Source organism: Scyliorhinus torazame, chromosome 13, assembly GCF_047496885.1.
Source record: "Scyliorhinus torazame isolate Kashiwa2021f chromosome 13, sScyTor2.1, whole genome shotgun sequence".
NCBI lineage: Eukaryota > Metazoa > Chordata > Chondrichthyes > Carcharhiniformes > Scyliorhinidae > Scyliorhinus > Scyliorhinus torazame.
In genome coordinates, this window is record NC_092719.1 from 224827103 (window position 1) to 224842231 (window position 15129).

Here is a 15129-nt window from a genome sequence, read left to right on the forward strand (position 1 = left end):
AGAGTGGGAGGGAGGGAGAGTGGGAGGGAGGGAGAGAGGGTTGGAGGGAGAGAGGGAGGGAGGGAGGGAGTTAGTGAGAGACGGAGAGGGAGGGAGGGAGAGAGGGAGGGAGAGAGGGAGGGAGGGAGGGAGGGAGAGAGGGAGGGAGGGAGGGAGGGAGAGAGGGTGGGAGGAAGGGTGAGAGGGAGAGAGGGAAGGAGGGAGGGAGAGAGGGAGGGAGGGAGAGAGGGAGGGAGGGAGAGAGGGAGTGAGAGAGAGAGGGAGGCAGAGAGGGAGGGTGAGAGGGAGAGAGAGAGGGAGGGAGAGAGAGAGGGAGGGAGGGAGGGAGAGAGGGAGGGAGGGAGAGAGGAAGATAGGGAGAGAAGAGAGAGGGAGTGGGAGGGAGGGTGAGAGGGAAGAAGAGAGCGAGAGAGGGAGGGAGTGAGGGAGGGAGGGTGAAAGAGAGGGAGGGAGGGAGAGAGAGAGGGGGAGAGAGGGAGGGAGAGAGAGAGAGAGAGAGAGTCGCCTGTTACATTCCAGTGTCATAGCAACAAGACTGCCTTTCAGAGAGAGACGGGGGCAAATTAACATTTTGATTGTTCGGCATGAAGCGTTTGTGAAGAGTAACTCCCAGTGTGGGAATAATCCCAGTGTGGGAATAACTCCAGTGTGGGAATAACTGCCACCCTGGGAATAACTGCCACCCTGGGAATAACTGCCACCCTGGGAATAACTGCCACCCTGGGAATAACGCCAGTGTGGGACTGGCACTTGTGGTCTGGATTTTCGTTCTGTGCATTTCACTTCCTCGGGGATGAGCAGCAAAGTTTCCAGATTCACCTGCGCAGCAACTGCATCGTTCACCCGGTAAGAAGCTGCCCGAGGGGCCACTTCCCAAAGTCTCAGCGGAACTTTCCAACCTGATTCTCCTTTCCCAGCCCGGACCGCTGCCCCGGGGGGTCCCGCTGCCTGGGGGGGGGGGGGGGGGGGTCCCGCTGCCCCGGGGGGGTCCCGCAGCCCCGGGGGGTCCCGCTGCCTCGGGGGGGGGGGGTCCCGCAGCCCCGGGGGGGTCCCGCAGCCCCGGGGGGGTCCCGCTGCCCCGGGGGGGGGGGGGGGTCCCGCTGCCCCGGGGGGGGGGGGGGGTCCCGCTGCCCCGGGGGGGGGGGGTCCCGCTGCCCCGGGGGGGGGGGGTCCCGCTGCCCCGGGGGGGTCCCGCTGCCCGGGGGGGGGGGGGGGGGTCCCGCTGCCCCGGGGGGGGGTCCCGCTGCCCCGGGGGGGGTCCCGGTGCCCCGGGGGGGTCCTGCTGCCCCGGGGGGTCCCGCAGCCCCGGGGGGGTCCCGCTGCCCCGGGGGGGTCCCCGCAGCCCCGGGGGGGGTCCCGCTGCCTCGGGGGGGGGGGGGGGGGGTCCCGCTGCCCCGGGGGGGTCCCGCTGCCTCGGGGGGGGGGGGGTCCCGCTGCCCCGGGGGGTCCCGCAGCCCAGGGGGGGTCCCGCAGCCCAGGGGGGGTCCCGCAGCCCCGGGGGGGTCCCGCTGCCTCGGGGGGGGGGGGGTCCCGCTGCCCCGGGGGGGGGTCCCGCAGCCCCGGGGGGTCCCGCAGCCCCGGGGGGGTCCCGCAGCCCCGGGGGGTCCCGCTGCCTCGGGGGGGGGGGGGGGGGGGGGGTCCCGCTGCCCCGGGGGGTCCCGCAGCCCCGGGGGGGGGGGCGGGGGTCCCGCTGCCCCGGGGGGGTCCCGCAGCCCCGGGGGGTCCCGCAGCCCAGGGGGGGGTCACAGTCTGACATCGCTCTGAGCCTCTGCATTGGGGTTTGGAAACTCTGACTGGCAGCCTCCCTGTTAGTGGCATGATCGCTCCCTGGGCCACGGTGTGTGAGTGAGGGTGTGGGACGGTGTGTGGGGGGGGAGTGTGGGGGGGGGGGTGGATGTGGGTGGGGGGGGTGGGGGGAGTGTGGGTGGGGGGTGTGTGTGGGGGGGGGGTTGCGTGGGTGGGGAGGAGGTGGTTAGACTATCAGCTATTTGGCAGCAGGAGGCCTCGCGGTGAGTGCTGCTCTTTTGGCGCAGACTGTCCAACAGGAGTCTCGCTGACACCTGTCAGAGTGAGAATCCTCCTGGTTGACTCTCTCTCTCTCCCAGCCTCAGTCGGATACCTTCAGACCTGTCTGCAACCCCGGGGGGCGAGGGGGAGAAAGGGGCGGAAAGCGGGAGCGGCTGCAGACTCGGGAAATGTGTCCCCCCTCCAGTGGGGAGCAGAGCCACCCACCCCAGAGCAGTGAATCTGCAGTCCTCTGTCTGAGTATCTGTCAGTGGAAATGATCTTCATCTGCTGCAGGACAGGCTGGGGGAAGGTCTGATCCACCCAGACAGGCTGGGGGAAGGTCTGATCCACCCAGACAGGCTGGGGGAAGGTCTGATCCACACAGACAGACTGGGGGAAGGTCTGATCCACACAGACAGGCTGGGGGAAGGTGGGTGATCCACACAGACAGGCTGGGGGAAGCGTCTGATCCACCCAGACAGGCTGGGGGAAGGTGGGAGATCTTTCACAGACTGTGAGGCTGCAGCCACTTTTCCTGCTGATCTGATCCCACAGGTTGTTTGGATTTGGGATCTTGCCTTTCACTCTCACAGAGTCAGGGTCGGGGACAGGGTCAGGGTCAGGGATAGGGTCAGGGTCAGGGACAGGATCAGGGTCAGGGACAGGGTGAGGGACGGGATCAGGGTCAGGGACAGGGTCAGGGACGGGGACAGGGTCAGGGTCAGGGATAAGGTCAGGTTCAGGGACAGGATCAGGGTCAGGGACAGGGTCAAGGACGGGATCAGGGTCATGGTCAGGGACAGGGTCAGGGTCAGCGACAGGGTCAGGGTCAGGGACAGGGTCAGGGACAGGTTCAGGGTCACGGACAGGGACGGGGTCAGGGTCACAGACAGGGACAGGGTCAGGGTCAGGAACAGGGTCAGGGACAGGGTCAGGGATAGGGACAGGGTCAGGGTCAGGAACAGGGTCAGGGACAGGAACAGGGTCAGGGACAGGGACAGGGACAGGGAAATGTTCAGGGACAGGGTCAGGGTCAGGAACTGGGTCAGGGACAGGGTCAGGGTCACGGACAGGGACAGGGTCAGGAACAGGGTCAGGGACAGGGTCAGGGACAGGATCAGGGTCACGGACAGGGTCAGGGACAGGGTCAGGGTCAGGATCAGGGTCACGGACAGGGACAGGGTCAGGGACAGGGTCAGGGACGGGATCAGGGTCAGGGACAGGGTCAGGACCAGGGACAGGGTCAAGGACGGGATCAGGGTCATGGTCAGGGACAGGGTCAGAATCAGGGACAGGGACAGGGTCAGGGTCAGGGACAGGGTCAGGGACAGGGTCAGGGACAGGGTCAGGCACAGGGTCAGGTCAGAGACAGGGTCAGGGACAGGGACAGGGTCAGGGACAGGGTCAGGGACAGGGTCAGGGTCGCCAAATAGTGCCCTCCTTTAGGCGGCCCTCGCGCCCACGACCATGCCCTGCAGTGTCCCCAGCCCCTGGCTAGGTTCTCCCTACCCGCTCGCGGATTGCGTTCCCCCGTCTGTGGCCGCGCTGGACTGAGTCCGCAGCCGCCATGCCGAGTTCCCGATGGTGAGACCACACGCGACCCACGCCATCGGCAACTCGGCCGGTCGGGGGCGGATCATCGGGGCGGCGGGTCTCAGGCAATGTCCTGAGGTCGTTGCTACGTCGCGGGGTGTACTAGAGAACGCCGCTTTAGAGGGGGCCGAGCTTCGCGAAAGCAGCAGCGTCTCCAATTTGGTTGTAAACTTTGATCGCTGAACACGATTCCGGTGTGGGGTGGCTTCAATTGACAAGCGGAGCGTGTCGAGACTCTGAACTCCAGCAAATACAATCCTACCTGACTCGATCCTCATTCGCCCGCCCTGTCATCCCGGAATCTGGCTGGTAAACCTTCACCCCCCCTGTGCGACGGGGATGGTGCCTGAACCTGCTGACAGGTCCCGCTCTTCAGAGATTAGGGCATCATTTACAAATGGAGCCGTAATCTCAGAGTAACACTGCAACGTCCCCACCCCCATCACTGAAAAGCCCCCTCCCCAAATCGCTGGCCAGGCCGCCTCCCCCCCCCCCCCCCCACCTAAAGTGAGTGACACCCTGTTATGGGCTCGCCAAATTGTTACCCAGCCCCCATTGGGAACCCCTTCAGGTGCCTCCCTTCTTCGTCCCCCCTCAGTACCCTGTTCAGGCCTCCCACCCTGGCTGTGCCAACCTGCTGATGTGGACCATGAGGCAGGGAAGAGGAGTGAGAGATCTCTCTACACTTACTCCAGGGTGCTTCGGTGGGTGGGGGGGGGGGTGCTCTTTCAGGACAGGTAGGGGTCGGGGGCCTCAGGCTGGGCTGGATGGGTTCAGGTTGGGGCCTTTCCCAAGATCGGGGTTGTGTACAGGTCTTCACGCTGCAGTTTCGAAAACTGTCTTTCAGTTAAAGATCTTCCCTCCGATGTGTAGGAACTCTTTAATGTATCTCCCTGCATGTCAATATCAATGATGACGTGTTAGATAAAGATAAAAATCCTCTCTTTGATGTGTTCGAAACTTTTGAAGTACTTTTGCACAGTCATTTTCATTCCCCTTTAACTTTTTCAAGCCTCTGGGCATGCTGAGAAGCCTAAAAGTTTTGAACTGCAGTTTTAGCTTTCATATCACAGTCCATTACCTTTTACAAGTATGTTGATTTACAAATCCAGGGTATTTCTTTTTTTAAAAATTTAGAGTACCCAATTCATTTTTTCCAATTAAAGGGCAATTTAGCGTGGCCAATCCACCTACCCTGCACATGTTTGGGTTGTGGGGGCAAAACCCACGCAAACACGGGGAGAATGTGCAAACTCCACATGGACAGTGACCCAGAGCCGGGATCGAACCTGGGACCTTGGCGCCGTGAGGCAGCAGTGCTAACCACTGCGCCACCGTGCTGCCCTCGGTCAAGTCTATGTCAAAGGAGAGATTAGCTTTGTTTATTTTTATAGCACTTCATCAGGTGCGGGGACAGACTCAGACGGAACACATGGTTTTTGTACCAAGTTCTTGAGAACAGAGCGAAAGCCTGTTAAAAAGAAAACTGTTTAGAAACAACACCTGCTCAAAAGAGGATGCACGTCAGAGTTAATGAACCGTGAAGAGCTATAAATACAAATAGAACTAGCCCTTCTTTGAAATAGTCTGGATCTGTCAATCAAGAGGCTTGTAAAGGGCAGGGGACCATGAAATTGAAGGTAAACAATGCAGTTCAAAGCCTTTAGAGTTCTCAGAATGCCCAGATGCTTGTAAATGTTAAAGGGGAATAAAAAAAGCACTTCATAATTTTCCAACACATCAAAGGAAAGGCATTGGGACATTGGGCTGGAATCTGTGTTGCCGATATCGTAATTGGCAATCGGACGGAGAATTGACTCTGACGCCCAAATCGGGGCCGGCAGCAGTTTGCCGACAGTCAGCCATTCTCCTCCCCTTTGTAAATGGCATCATCGCATTGCGCACAATGCTCCACTCCCGATGGGCTGCGTTCTATGTGGCGTGGGACAGGTGAGGTCGCAGCCGTGTGGGAACCCGGTGTGTCAGCTGCAGACTGTGTCCAGCGCCACCACGCTCGGTCGGGATCTGTGCCGCTGGCCGGGGGGGCTTCTACAAAGGCTGGGGCGACTGGTGGGGGTTGGCCAGGGGTGGGCTGTGGGGTTGCGGATGGCGGGTCGGGTCCACGCACAGCCGGCGCCATGTTGTACGCTGCGACCGCTGCAGGTTGTCAGCCGTCCGCGGCCACGCATCTGGCCATTCTCCGGAAGGTTCACCTGGCGCCGCTGCTAGCCCCTCACTGGTTCCGGAATCGGTGAGGGTATCGGTGCCAATCTTTTCATTATAAACCTCCCGCGAATTCTGCGTTCGAGCCGGCGCTTAGCCGCTGAAACAGAGGTTCCAGTCCCTTAACCTTCACCTGACAGATCATTGACATTGACATGCTGGGAGAAAGAGCTACAGAGGGAAGACTTTTACCTTCATCTGACGAGGATCGTTTGAACTTTACATGCTCGGAGAGACATCAAAAAGTTCCAACACACCGGACAGAAGAATTTAAGCTACAACTTAACATTCTGCAGAGGGTTGACCTGCCACACGACCCTCAACCCAGCAAAGTTCCCAGACCTAAGCCTATCAAGCCCAGGCCGAGTTCCCGACCCCCATCCACCCTGAAGGGTCCGCCTTGGCACCCTGCTGTCAGTGAAGGTACCCACCCCGTTGCCTCCTCCATCCCCTGTCCCCTGGTGTCCATGCCCCTGGCCCCACATGTCAGGACCAGGCGACACTGATGCCCGCGGGTCTTCCAGCTGGGCGGCAGGAGGGGGAGAGGGGGGGCATACCGGGAGACCGGAGCATCCAGCCTCAAACCTCCTAATTATATTTAAAAGCCTGTGGATCAGATGTAATCAGGTTCTTGCCCACTCAGGACAGGAATCTGATCGGGCCAGGCGCAGGGCCCGGGATTCTTGCAACGGGTTTGGCGAACTTCGATTTTTCCCTATTGCCCGATCCAACAGGCCATTGCGAATCCCAGCTAGGGCTAATGACCCCGGAGAATTGTGCCCAATATTCCAGGCATGGCCTCGCCAAGACCCTGTACAATTTCAGCAACACATCCCTGCTCCTGTCCTCGAAACCTCTCGCAATGAAGGCCAACATACCATTTGCTTTTTTTTATCACCTGCCGCACCTGCCTGCTTACCGTCAGCGACTGGTGTACGGGGACACCCAGGTCTTGTTGCACACTCCCCTCACCTAATCTATAGCCAGTCAGATAATAATCTGCCTTCCTGTCTTTTGCTACCAAAGTGGATGACCTCACATTTCTCCACATTATACTGCATCTGCCGTGCATGTGCCCACTTACTCGGCCTGTCCAAATCCCACTGAAGGGTCTCTGCATCGTCCTCACAGCTCACCCTCCCACCCAACTTTGTGTCATTTGCAAATTTGGAGAAATTACATTTTATTCCTTCACCTTAATCATTGATATACATTGTGAATAGCTGGGTTCCCAGCACCGATCCCCACGACTCACTGCCGGCCACTTTGAAAAAGACCGTCAATTCCTATTCTTTTTTTCCTGTCTGCCAACCAGTTTTCTATCCATCTCAATACACTGCCCCCAATCCCAGGCACTTTAACTTTACTCGCTCATCTTTTAATGTGGGACTTTGTCGAAAGCTTTCCGAAAGTCCAAATATTCCACATCCACTGGTTCCCTCTCATCAACTCGACCAGTTACATCCTTGGAAAATTCCAGTATATTTGTCAAATATGATTCCTCTTTCGTCTGTCCATGCTGACTCCGTCCGATCCTGCCACTGCTTTCCAAGTGTTCTGCTATAAAATCGTTTACAATGGATTTCTCGCAGTTTCAGGCTCAAATAGTTAAAACAAATGATGAAAGAATTGGACTCCCTGAGCAACAGAATTTGTCCCAGTTTATCGGATTTGCTAAAGATACAACCTTAAAGCTAGGGGATGGAAAGAGAAAATAGAACGTTCCATGGTTCCTGATCCGTTGGGATCCTGGAATTGGTTGACTGGGATAGGAAATGAATTGTTCTCTACTCCAACCTTCACCCTTGACCCACTCCTTCCATGCCGAGACACACAGGCAGCAATAAGAAAGGTTGTGTCCGTCACAAAGACCCAGATAACATTAACATAACTTCCAACTCCCAACCTGGAGACAGAGGGATGCAGGAGTATCCCTCTGGATTTTAATCCAGCTCACAGTGGCCTCGGGACCTCGATTGTACAATCTCCTGTCCCAGCAGTGCGCAACGCGGACAGGGAGCCACGCCTGACTGTCCTCAGCTGTGATTCACAGAGCAGCAATCTCTCGCTTCTGCGGGTCAGTCCTGTGGGACTGCCGCACCGTCAGAGGGTCAGTACTGAGGGAGTGCTGCACTGTCTGAGGGTCAGTACTGAGGGAGTGCTGCACTGTCAGAGGGTCAGTACTGAGGGAGTGCCGCACTGTCAGGGGGTCAGTACTGAGGGAGTGCTGCACTGTCAGGGGGTCAGTACTGAGGGAGTGCCGCACTGTCAGAGGGTCAGTACTGAGGGAGTGCTGCACTGTCTGAGGGTCAGTATTGAGGGAGTGCCGCACTGTCAGAGGGTCAGTACTGAGAGAGTGCTGCACTGTCTGAGGGTCAGTATTGAGGGAGTGCCGCACTGTCAGAGGGGCAGTACTGAGGGGGTGCTGCACTGTCAGAGGGTCAGTACTGAGGGAGTGCTGCACTGTCTGAGGGTCAGTATTGAGGGAGTGCCGCACAGTCAGAGGGTCAGTGCTGAGGGAGCGCTGCACTGCCAGAGGGTCAGTACTGAGGGAGTGCCGCACTGTCAGAGGGTCAGTACTGAGGGAGTGCTGCACTGTCAGAGGGTCAGTACTGAGGGAGTGCTGCACTGTCTGAGGGTCAGTATTGAGGGAGTGCCGCACTGTCAGAGGGGCAGTACTGAGGGGGTGCTGCACTGTCAGAGGGTCAGTACTGAGGGAGTGCTGCACTGTCTGAGGGTCAGTATTGAGGGAGTGCCGCACTGTCAGAGGGTCAGTACTGAGGGAGTGCTGCACTGTCTGAGGGTCAGTATTGAGGGAGTGCTGCACTGTCAGAGGGTCAGTACTGAGGGAGTGCCGCACTGTCAGAGGGTCAGTACTGAGGGAGTGCTGCACTGTCTGAGGGTCAGTATTGAGGGAGTGCCGCACTGTCAGAGGGGCAGTACTGAGGGGGTGCTGCACTGTCAGAGGGTCAGTACTGAGGGAGTGCTGCACTGTCTGAGGGTCAGTATTGAGGGAGTGCCGCACTGTCAGAGGGGCAGTACTGAGGGGGTGCTGCACTGTCAGAGGGTCAGGACTGAGGGAGTGCTGCACTGTCTGAGGGTCAGTATTGAGGGAGTGCTGCACAGTCAGAGGGTCAGTACTGAGGGAGTGCTGCACTGTCAGAGGGTCAGTACTGAGGGAGTGCTGCACTGTCAGAGGGTCAGTACTGAGGGAGTGCTGCACTGTCAGAGGGTCAGTACTGAGGGAGTGCTGCACAGTCAGAGGGTCAGTACTGAGGGAGTGCTGCACTGTCAGAGGGTCAGTACTGAGGGAGTGCTGCATTGTCAGAGGGTCAGTACTGAGGGAGTGCTGCACTGTCAGAGGATCAGTATTGAGGGAGTGCCGCACTGTCAGAGGGTCAGTACTGAGGGGGTGCCGCACTGTCAGAGGGAGTGTGGATTTCTGTGTGAGTGTGAATTTTGTTAGTGTCGATTTCTGTGTGAGTGAATTTTGTTGGAGATTTCTGTGTGAGTGTGAATTTTGTTAGTGTGAGTGTGAATTGAAGGCGTTTAAGGATTAAAGAATGAGGACAGGTTGGATAGACCTTCTATTCCCTTTGATTTTGTAGGTCAGAGAGTGAACTAATTGAGGTGTTTAAAAGGATTAAAGGATTTGGAAAAGATGATCGAGAGAAACTATTTCCTCTGGTGTGAATATCCGGAACTGGGGCAGAACCTTCAGTTCGAGCCTGTCCGTTCAAGCCTGAGGGTTGTGAACACATCGTAAAGGCATGTGACACAGAACGAGGTCTTTCACCTTATTGAGTCTATTGTTCCCTGGGGAGCAATCCACTGAGTCCCTCTCTCTCACCCGACTCCTGTACCGTGTACGTTTATTCCCATCAAGCCCCCATTCAGTTTCCTTTTTAAATCATTGATAATCTCCACTTCCAACTTCCTTGTGACTATGAGTTCCAGGTCAGTGCCCTCTCTGTGTAAAAAAGTTCTTTGTCACATCCTTCTCCATTTCCCCCCAAAACCCAAAATCTGTATCCCCCAGTCTTTGTACCATCAGCGAATGGGATTATCTTTGCTTTTTCCATTTCATCTAAAGCTGTCATAATCTTGTCCACCTCTATCAAATCTTGATCAAAGGAAGAATGTATTAATGAGGAAAGGAAGACTTTTACAGAATCAGGCAGATGGGAAATGGACAGAAATCCATCAAGTGGTATATCTGGTGGGTTGTCGAAAGGCGGTTTCAGTAGCGCGTCATTCAGGAATAAGGAAAAATACAACAATATTTTTATTGGCCTGGATTGCATAACAATGTCATTGAATTTTGCGGTAATGTTCTATAATGTCCATAATATTACCTATTGCAGTGGGCAGGACGGTAGCACAAGTGGACAGCACTGTGGCTTCACAGCGCCAGGGTCCCAGGTTCGATTCCCGGCTTGGGTCAGTGTCTGTGCGGAGTCTGCACGTTCTCCCCGTGTGTGCGTGGGTTTCCTCCGGGTGCTCTGGTTTCCTCCCACAGTCCAAAGACGTGCATGTTAGGTGGATTGGCCATGGTAAATTGCCCTTAGTATCCAAAAAGGTTAGGAGGGGTTATTGGGTTCCGGGGATAGGGTGGAAGTGAGGGCTTAAGTGGGTTGGTGCAGACCCGATGGGCCGAATGGCCTCCTTCTGCACTGTATGTTCTGTGTTCTATGTTCTACATGTCAGGTAACAGGGAAACCTCAGATGGTAATCAAACCAGCATCATTCCATACCCATTCCAGCACATGAGGACACTTTTACGAGGGTTCAAATTGATTGCGTGGGACCCCTGCGTGCCAGGCAGGCCAGCAGCACGGTTTAATTCCCGTACCAGCCTCCCCGAACAGGCGCCGGAATGGGTATGACCATAGTGGATGTGTCTACGAGGTTCCAGAGGCCATTCCATTCAGAAATATTACATCTAGGGCAGCACGGTGGCGCAGTGGTTAGGACTGCTGCCTCACGGCGCCGAGGTCCCAGGTTCGATCCCGGCTCCGGGTCACTGTCCGTGTGGAGTTTGCACATTCTCCCCGTGTTTACGTGGGTTTCGCCCCCACGACCCATCGATGTGCAGGGTAGGTGGATTGGCCACGCTAAATTGCGTCTTAATTGGAAAAAAAATGAATTGGGTACTTTAAATTTATTTTTGAAAAGAAATATTACATCGAAGAGGTTTGTAGCTTAAACAGATGGTATCTCCAGATAGGGGCCCAGCTTGACACCACCCTCAACTTCAAATCCTGACCGAGTTGCTGCCATATTTTCAACGTGGAGACTACCACCGTGTTCAAGGACTATTCCACTGAGCAAACGGCAGAGATGCCAACACCAGGCCTCCAAGCCCGACCCTGTACAGGACCCCGACCCCATCCAACACCAGGGCCTCCAAGCCCAACCCTGTACAGGACCCCGACTCCATCCAACACCAGGGCCTCCAAGCCCGTCCGTGTACAGGACCCCGACTCCATCCAACACCAGGGCCTCCAAGCCCGTCCCTGTACAGGACCCCGACCCCATCCATACCCAAATGAAAATGAAATGAAATGTAAATCGCTTATTGTCACAAGTAGGCTTCAAATGAAAAGCCCCTAGTCGCCACATTCCGGCGCCTGTTCGGGGAGGCTGGTACGGGAATTGAACCATGCTGCTGGCCTGCCTTGGTCTGCTTTCAAAGCCAGCGATTTAGCCCAGTGTGCTAAACCAGCCCCTGGCTGACTTCCTGATCCCCAAACTGCCCCAACACCTTCTTTGCATAATCGATCAGCTTCAGCAGCCCCATCACAGTCCCTCTCACCCCCCCAACAAGCACACCCCCCCATCACAATCCCTCTCACCCCCCTAATCACAATCCCTCTCAACCCCCCCCCCCCATCACAATCCCTCTCACCTCCACAATCACAATCCCTCTCACCCCCCATCACAATCCCTCTCACCCCCCATCACAATCCCTCTCACCTCCCCAATCACAGTCCCTCTCACCCCCCCCCACCAATCACAACCCCCCCATCACAATCCCTCTCACCCCCCCCCCCAATCACAGTCCCTCTCACCCCCCCCAATCACAGTCCCTCTCACCACCCCCATCACAATCCCTCTCGCCCCCCAATCACAATCCCTCTCACCCCCCATCAAAATCCCTCTCACCTCCACAATCACAATCCCTCTCAACCCCCCCCCCATCACAATCCCTCTCACCTCCACAATCACAATCCCTCTCACCCCCCATCAAAATCCCTCTCACCTCCACAATCACAATCCCTCTCACCCCCCATCACAATCCCTCTCACCCCCCATCACAATCCCTCTCACCCCCCCCATCACAGTCCCTCTCACCCCCCATCACAGTCCCTCTCACCTCCCCAATCACAGTCCCTCTCACCCCCCCCCACCAATCACAACCCCCCCATCACAATCCCTCTCACCCCCCCCCCAATCACAGTCCCTCTCACCCCCCCCAATCACAGTCCCTCTCACCCCCCCAATCACAATCCCTCTCACCCCCCCAATCACAACCCCGCTCACCCCCCCATCACAGTCCCTCTCACCCCCCCATCACAATCCCTCTCACCCCCCCATCACAATCCCTCTCACCCCCCCCCCATCACAATCCCTCTCACCCCCCCCATCACAATCCCTCTCACCCCCCCATCACAATCCCTCTCACCCCCCCATCACAATCCCTCTCACCCCCCCCATCACAATCCCTCTCACCCCCCATCACAATCCCTCTCACCCCCCCATCACAATCCCTCTCACCCCCCCAATCACAATCCCTCTCACCCCCCCACACAGTCCCTCTCACCCCCCCATCACAGTCCCTCTTACCCCCCCAATCACAGTCCCTCTCACTCCCCCCACCAATCACAACCCTCCCCATCACAATGCCTGTCACCCCCCAATCACAGTCCCTCTCACCCCCCCAATCACAGTCCCTCTCACCCCCCCATCACAGTCCCTCTTACCCCCCCAATCACAGTCCCTCTCACTCCCCCCACCAATCACAACCCTCCCCATCACAATGCCTGTCACCCCCCCCAATCACAGTCCCTCTCACCCCCAATCACAGTCCCTCTCACCCCCCCAATCACAGTTCCTCTCACCCCCCCCACCAATCACAACCCTCCCCATCACAATCCCTCTCACCCCCCCCCCCCCAATCACAGTCCCTCTCAACCCCCAATCACAATCCCCCCCCAATCACAGTCCCTCTCACCACCCCCACAAATCACAATCCCTCCCCATCACAATCTCTCTCACCCCCCCCAATCACAGTCCCTCTCACCACCCCCACAAATCACAATCCCTCCCCCCCCAATCACAATCCCTCTCACCCCCCCAATCACAGTCCCTCTCACCACCCCCACAAATCACAATCCCTCCCCCCCCCATCACAATCCCTCTCACCCCCCCAATCACAATCCCTCCCCCCCCAATCACAGTCCCTCTCACCACCCCCACAAATCACAATCCCTCCCCATCACAATCTCTCTCACCCCCTCCAATCATAATCCCTCTCCCCCCCCAATCACAATCCCTCTCACCCCCCAATCACAGTCCCTCTCAGCACCCCCCCCAATCACAGTGCCTCTCACCACCCCCCAATCCCTCTCCAACCCCCCCAATCACAATCCCTCTCCCCCCCCCCAATCACAGTCCCCCTCACCACCCCCCAATCCCTCTCCAACCCCCCCATCACACTCCCTCTCCCCCCAATCACAATCCCTCTCCCCCCCAATCACAATCCCTTTCTTCCCTCCCCAATCACAATCCCTCTCCACCCCCCCCCCCCCCCCCCCCAATCACAAACCTTCTCCACTGATCCAAGGCCTTCAAAGCAATTGCCCCCGGGTGAATCACCAACACAAACAAAAGAGGGGACATGGGAATCCCTGCCTCACCCCCCTTGCAGTGTAAACAACCCCAAACTCGTTATTCATTCACACACTTGCACTTGTAACCGCCTAACCATGACACCACCCCCGGACCAATCCCAAACCTCTCTATCAGCACAGACAGGTAGCTCGATTCAACCCTATCGAAAGCCTTTTCTGTGTCCAGGGACACAATTATTTCCAGGTCTGGCCCGAACACTGGAGTGAGAACCACATTAAGTAACTGCCTCGCAATTCACCGAACAGCAAATCTTTCGGGACTTGTAGGAGGAAACCGGAGCACCCGGAGGAAACCCACGCAGACACGGGGAGAACGTGCAGACTCCGCACAGACAGTGACCCGAGCCGGGAATCGAACTCGGGACCCTGGAGCTCTGAAGCCACAGTGCTAACCACTGTGCTAAAGTGCCATCCTTGCATTTGAAAGGGTTAAGCAGCACAATTCTAATAGATGGGGCAAGAATTGGGAGTTGAGACTGTGAGGTTGTGAGAGAGGCCATTCTCTTTGAGGAGTTGAAGTCTCCTTACCCTTGACAATAAGAATCCATGTTGAAGACCAGAGGGTGCAAACTGCTCAGCAAGCAGCAATTATGGCTGACGCTAATCCATAAATTTCTACCGTTGATCCATCACCCCCATAATTTTGCAAAGGACAGGAAGCGGGAGAGTGAGAGGGTGGCACGCAGCCAAGGTAGGGAGTGGATAGATGGGAAGTGCTGGGGTCGCTGCCTCAGACCAATAAGGAGGTTACTGGGGGTGGAAGTGAGACTTGGAAGCTGCGGTGTTACCATTGTAACAAGGTGGGACGCATTTGTTCAGCCTTTTGGAAGTTGCAAGGAAGGCCCATTGGGGGTTCAGAGGGAGAATTCGGAAAAGGGAACAAAAGTGGAGAATGGAAGCGTTAACTGGACTTAGGAGGCCTAAGGTGATCACTGCTATGGGAGCAGGTGTGAGGATTGAGGTAGATAAGAGAGTTAGTAACCCGGAAGAAGAAAGTGAATTGGAATTGTCTGAAAGGAATTTCTTATTGCCTCATGTCATTCCTTCCAGGTGAAGGAAATTTGCAAAGCAGGCTTGTTACTAGTGTCAAACCCAGCAAGGGACTCGTATAATGGGACTAGTTTAGACAGGTGTGTACGGTGGTTGTGTGTCTTGCATACCTCCTAACGAAACGTCTGTGTGCTGACATTTCACTATTTTAGGAGAGGAAGTATATAAGGAACCTCTTATAATGCCTTGTCTGACCCTGGTTTCCATTGTTCCTTTTCAATCCCTGTCTTTAAAAGCTGGCTGCTTTTACACTACAGACATATGGATTCCACCCCCCCCAGCTGCAAGCTGCTATTTGAACAGGGGGATTCCCCCTCATGCTGTGTGCTGTGTGGCAGGGTCC

At 56.6% G+C, this 15129-nt stretch overlaps 1 protein-coding gene across 1 annotated transcript in view; it reads left to right on the forward strand.

Annotated features, from left to right (window-relative positions):
- The first annotated feature begins 521 nt into the window (after nt 1-521).
- Nucleotides 522-15129, forward strand: part of lamb2l (laminin, beta 2-like) — a 334455-nt gene continuing 319847 nt past the window's right edge. Inside the window, exon 1 of the mRNA XM_072473107.1 lies at nt 522-846. Within this exon, the coding sequence (XP_072329208.1) occupies nt 794-846 (53 nt within the window). The 5' untranslated portion in view covers nt 522-793. The remainder of the gene's footprint in view (nt 847-15129) is intronic.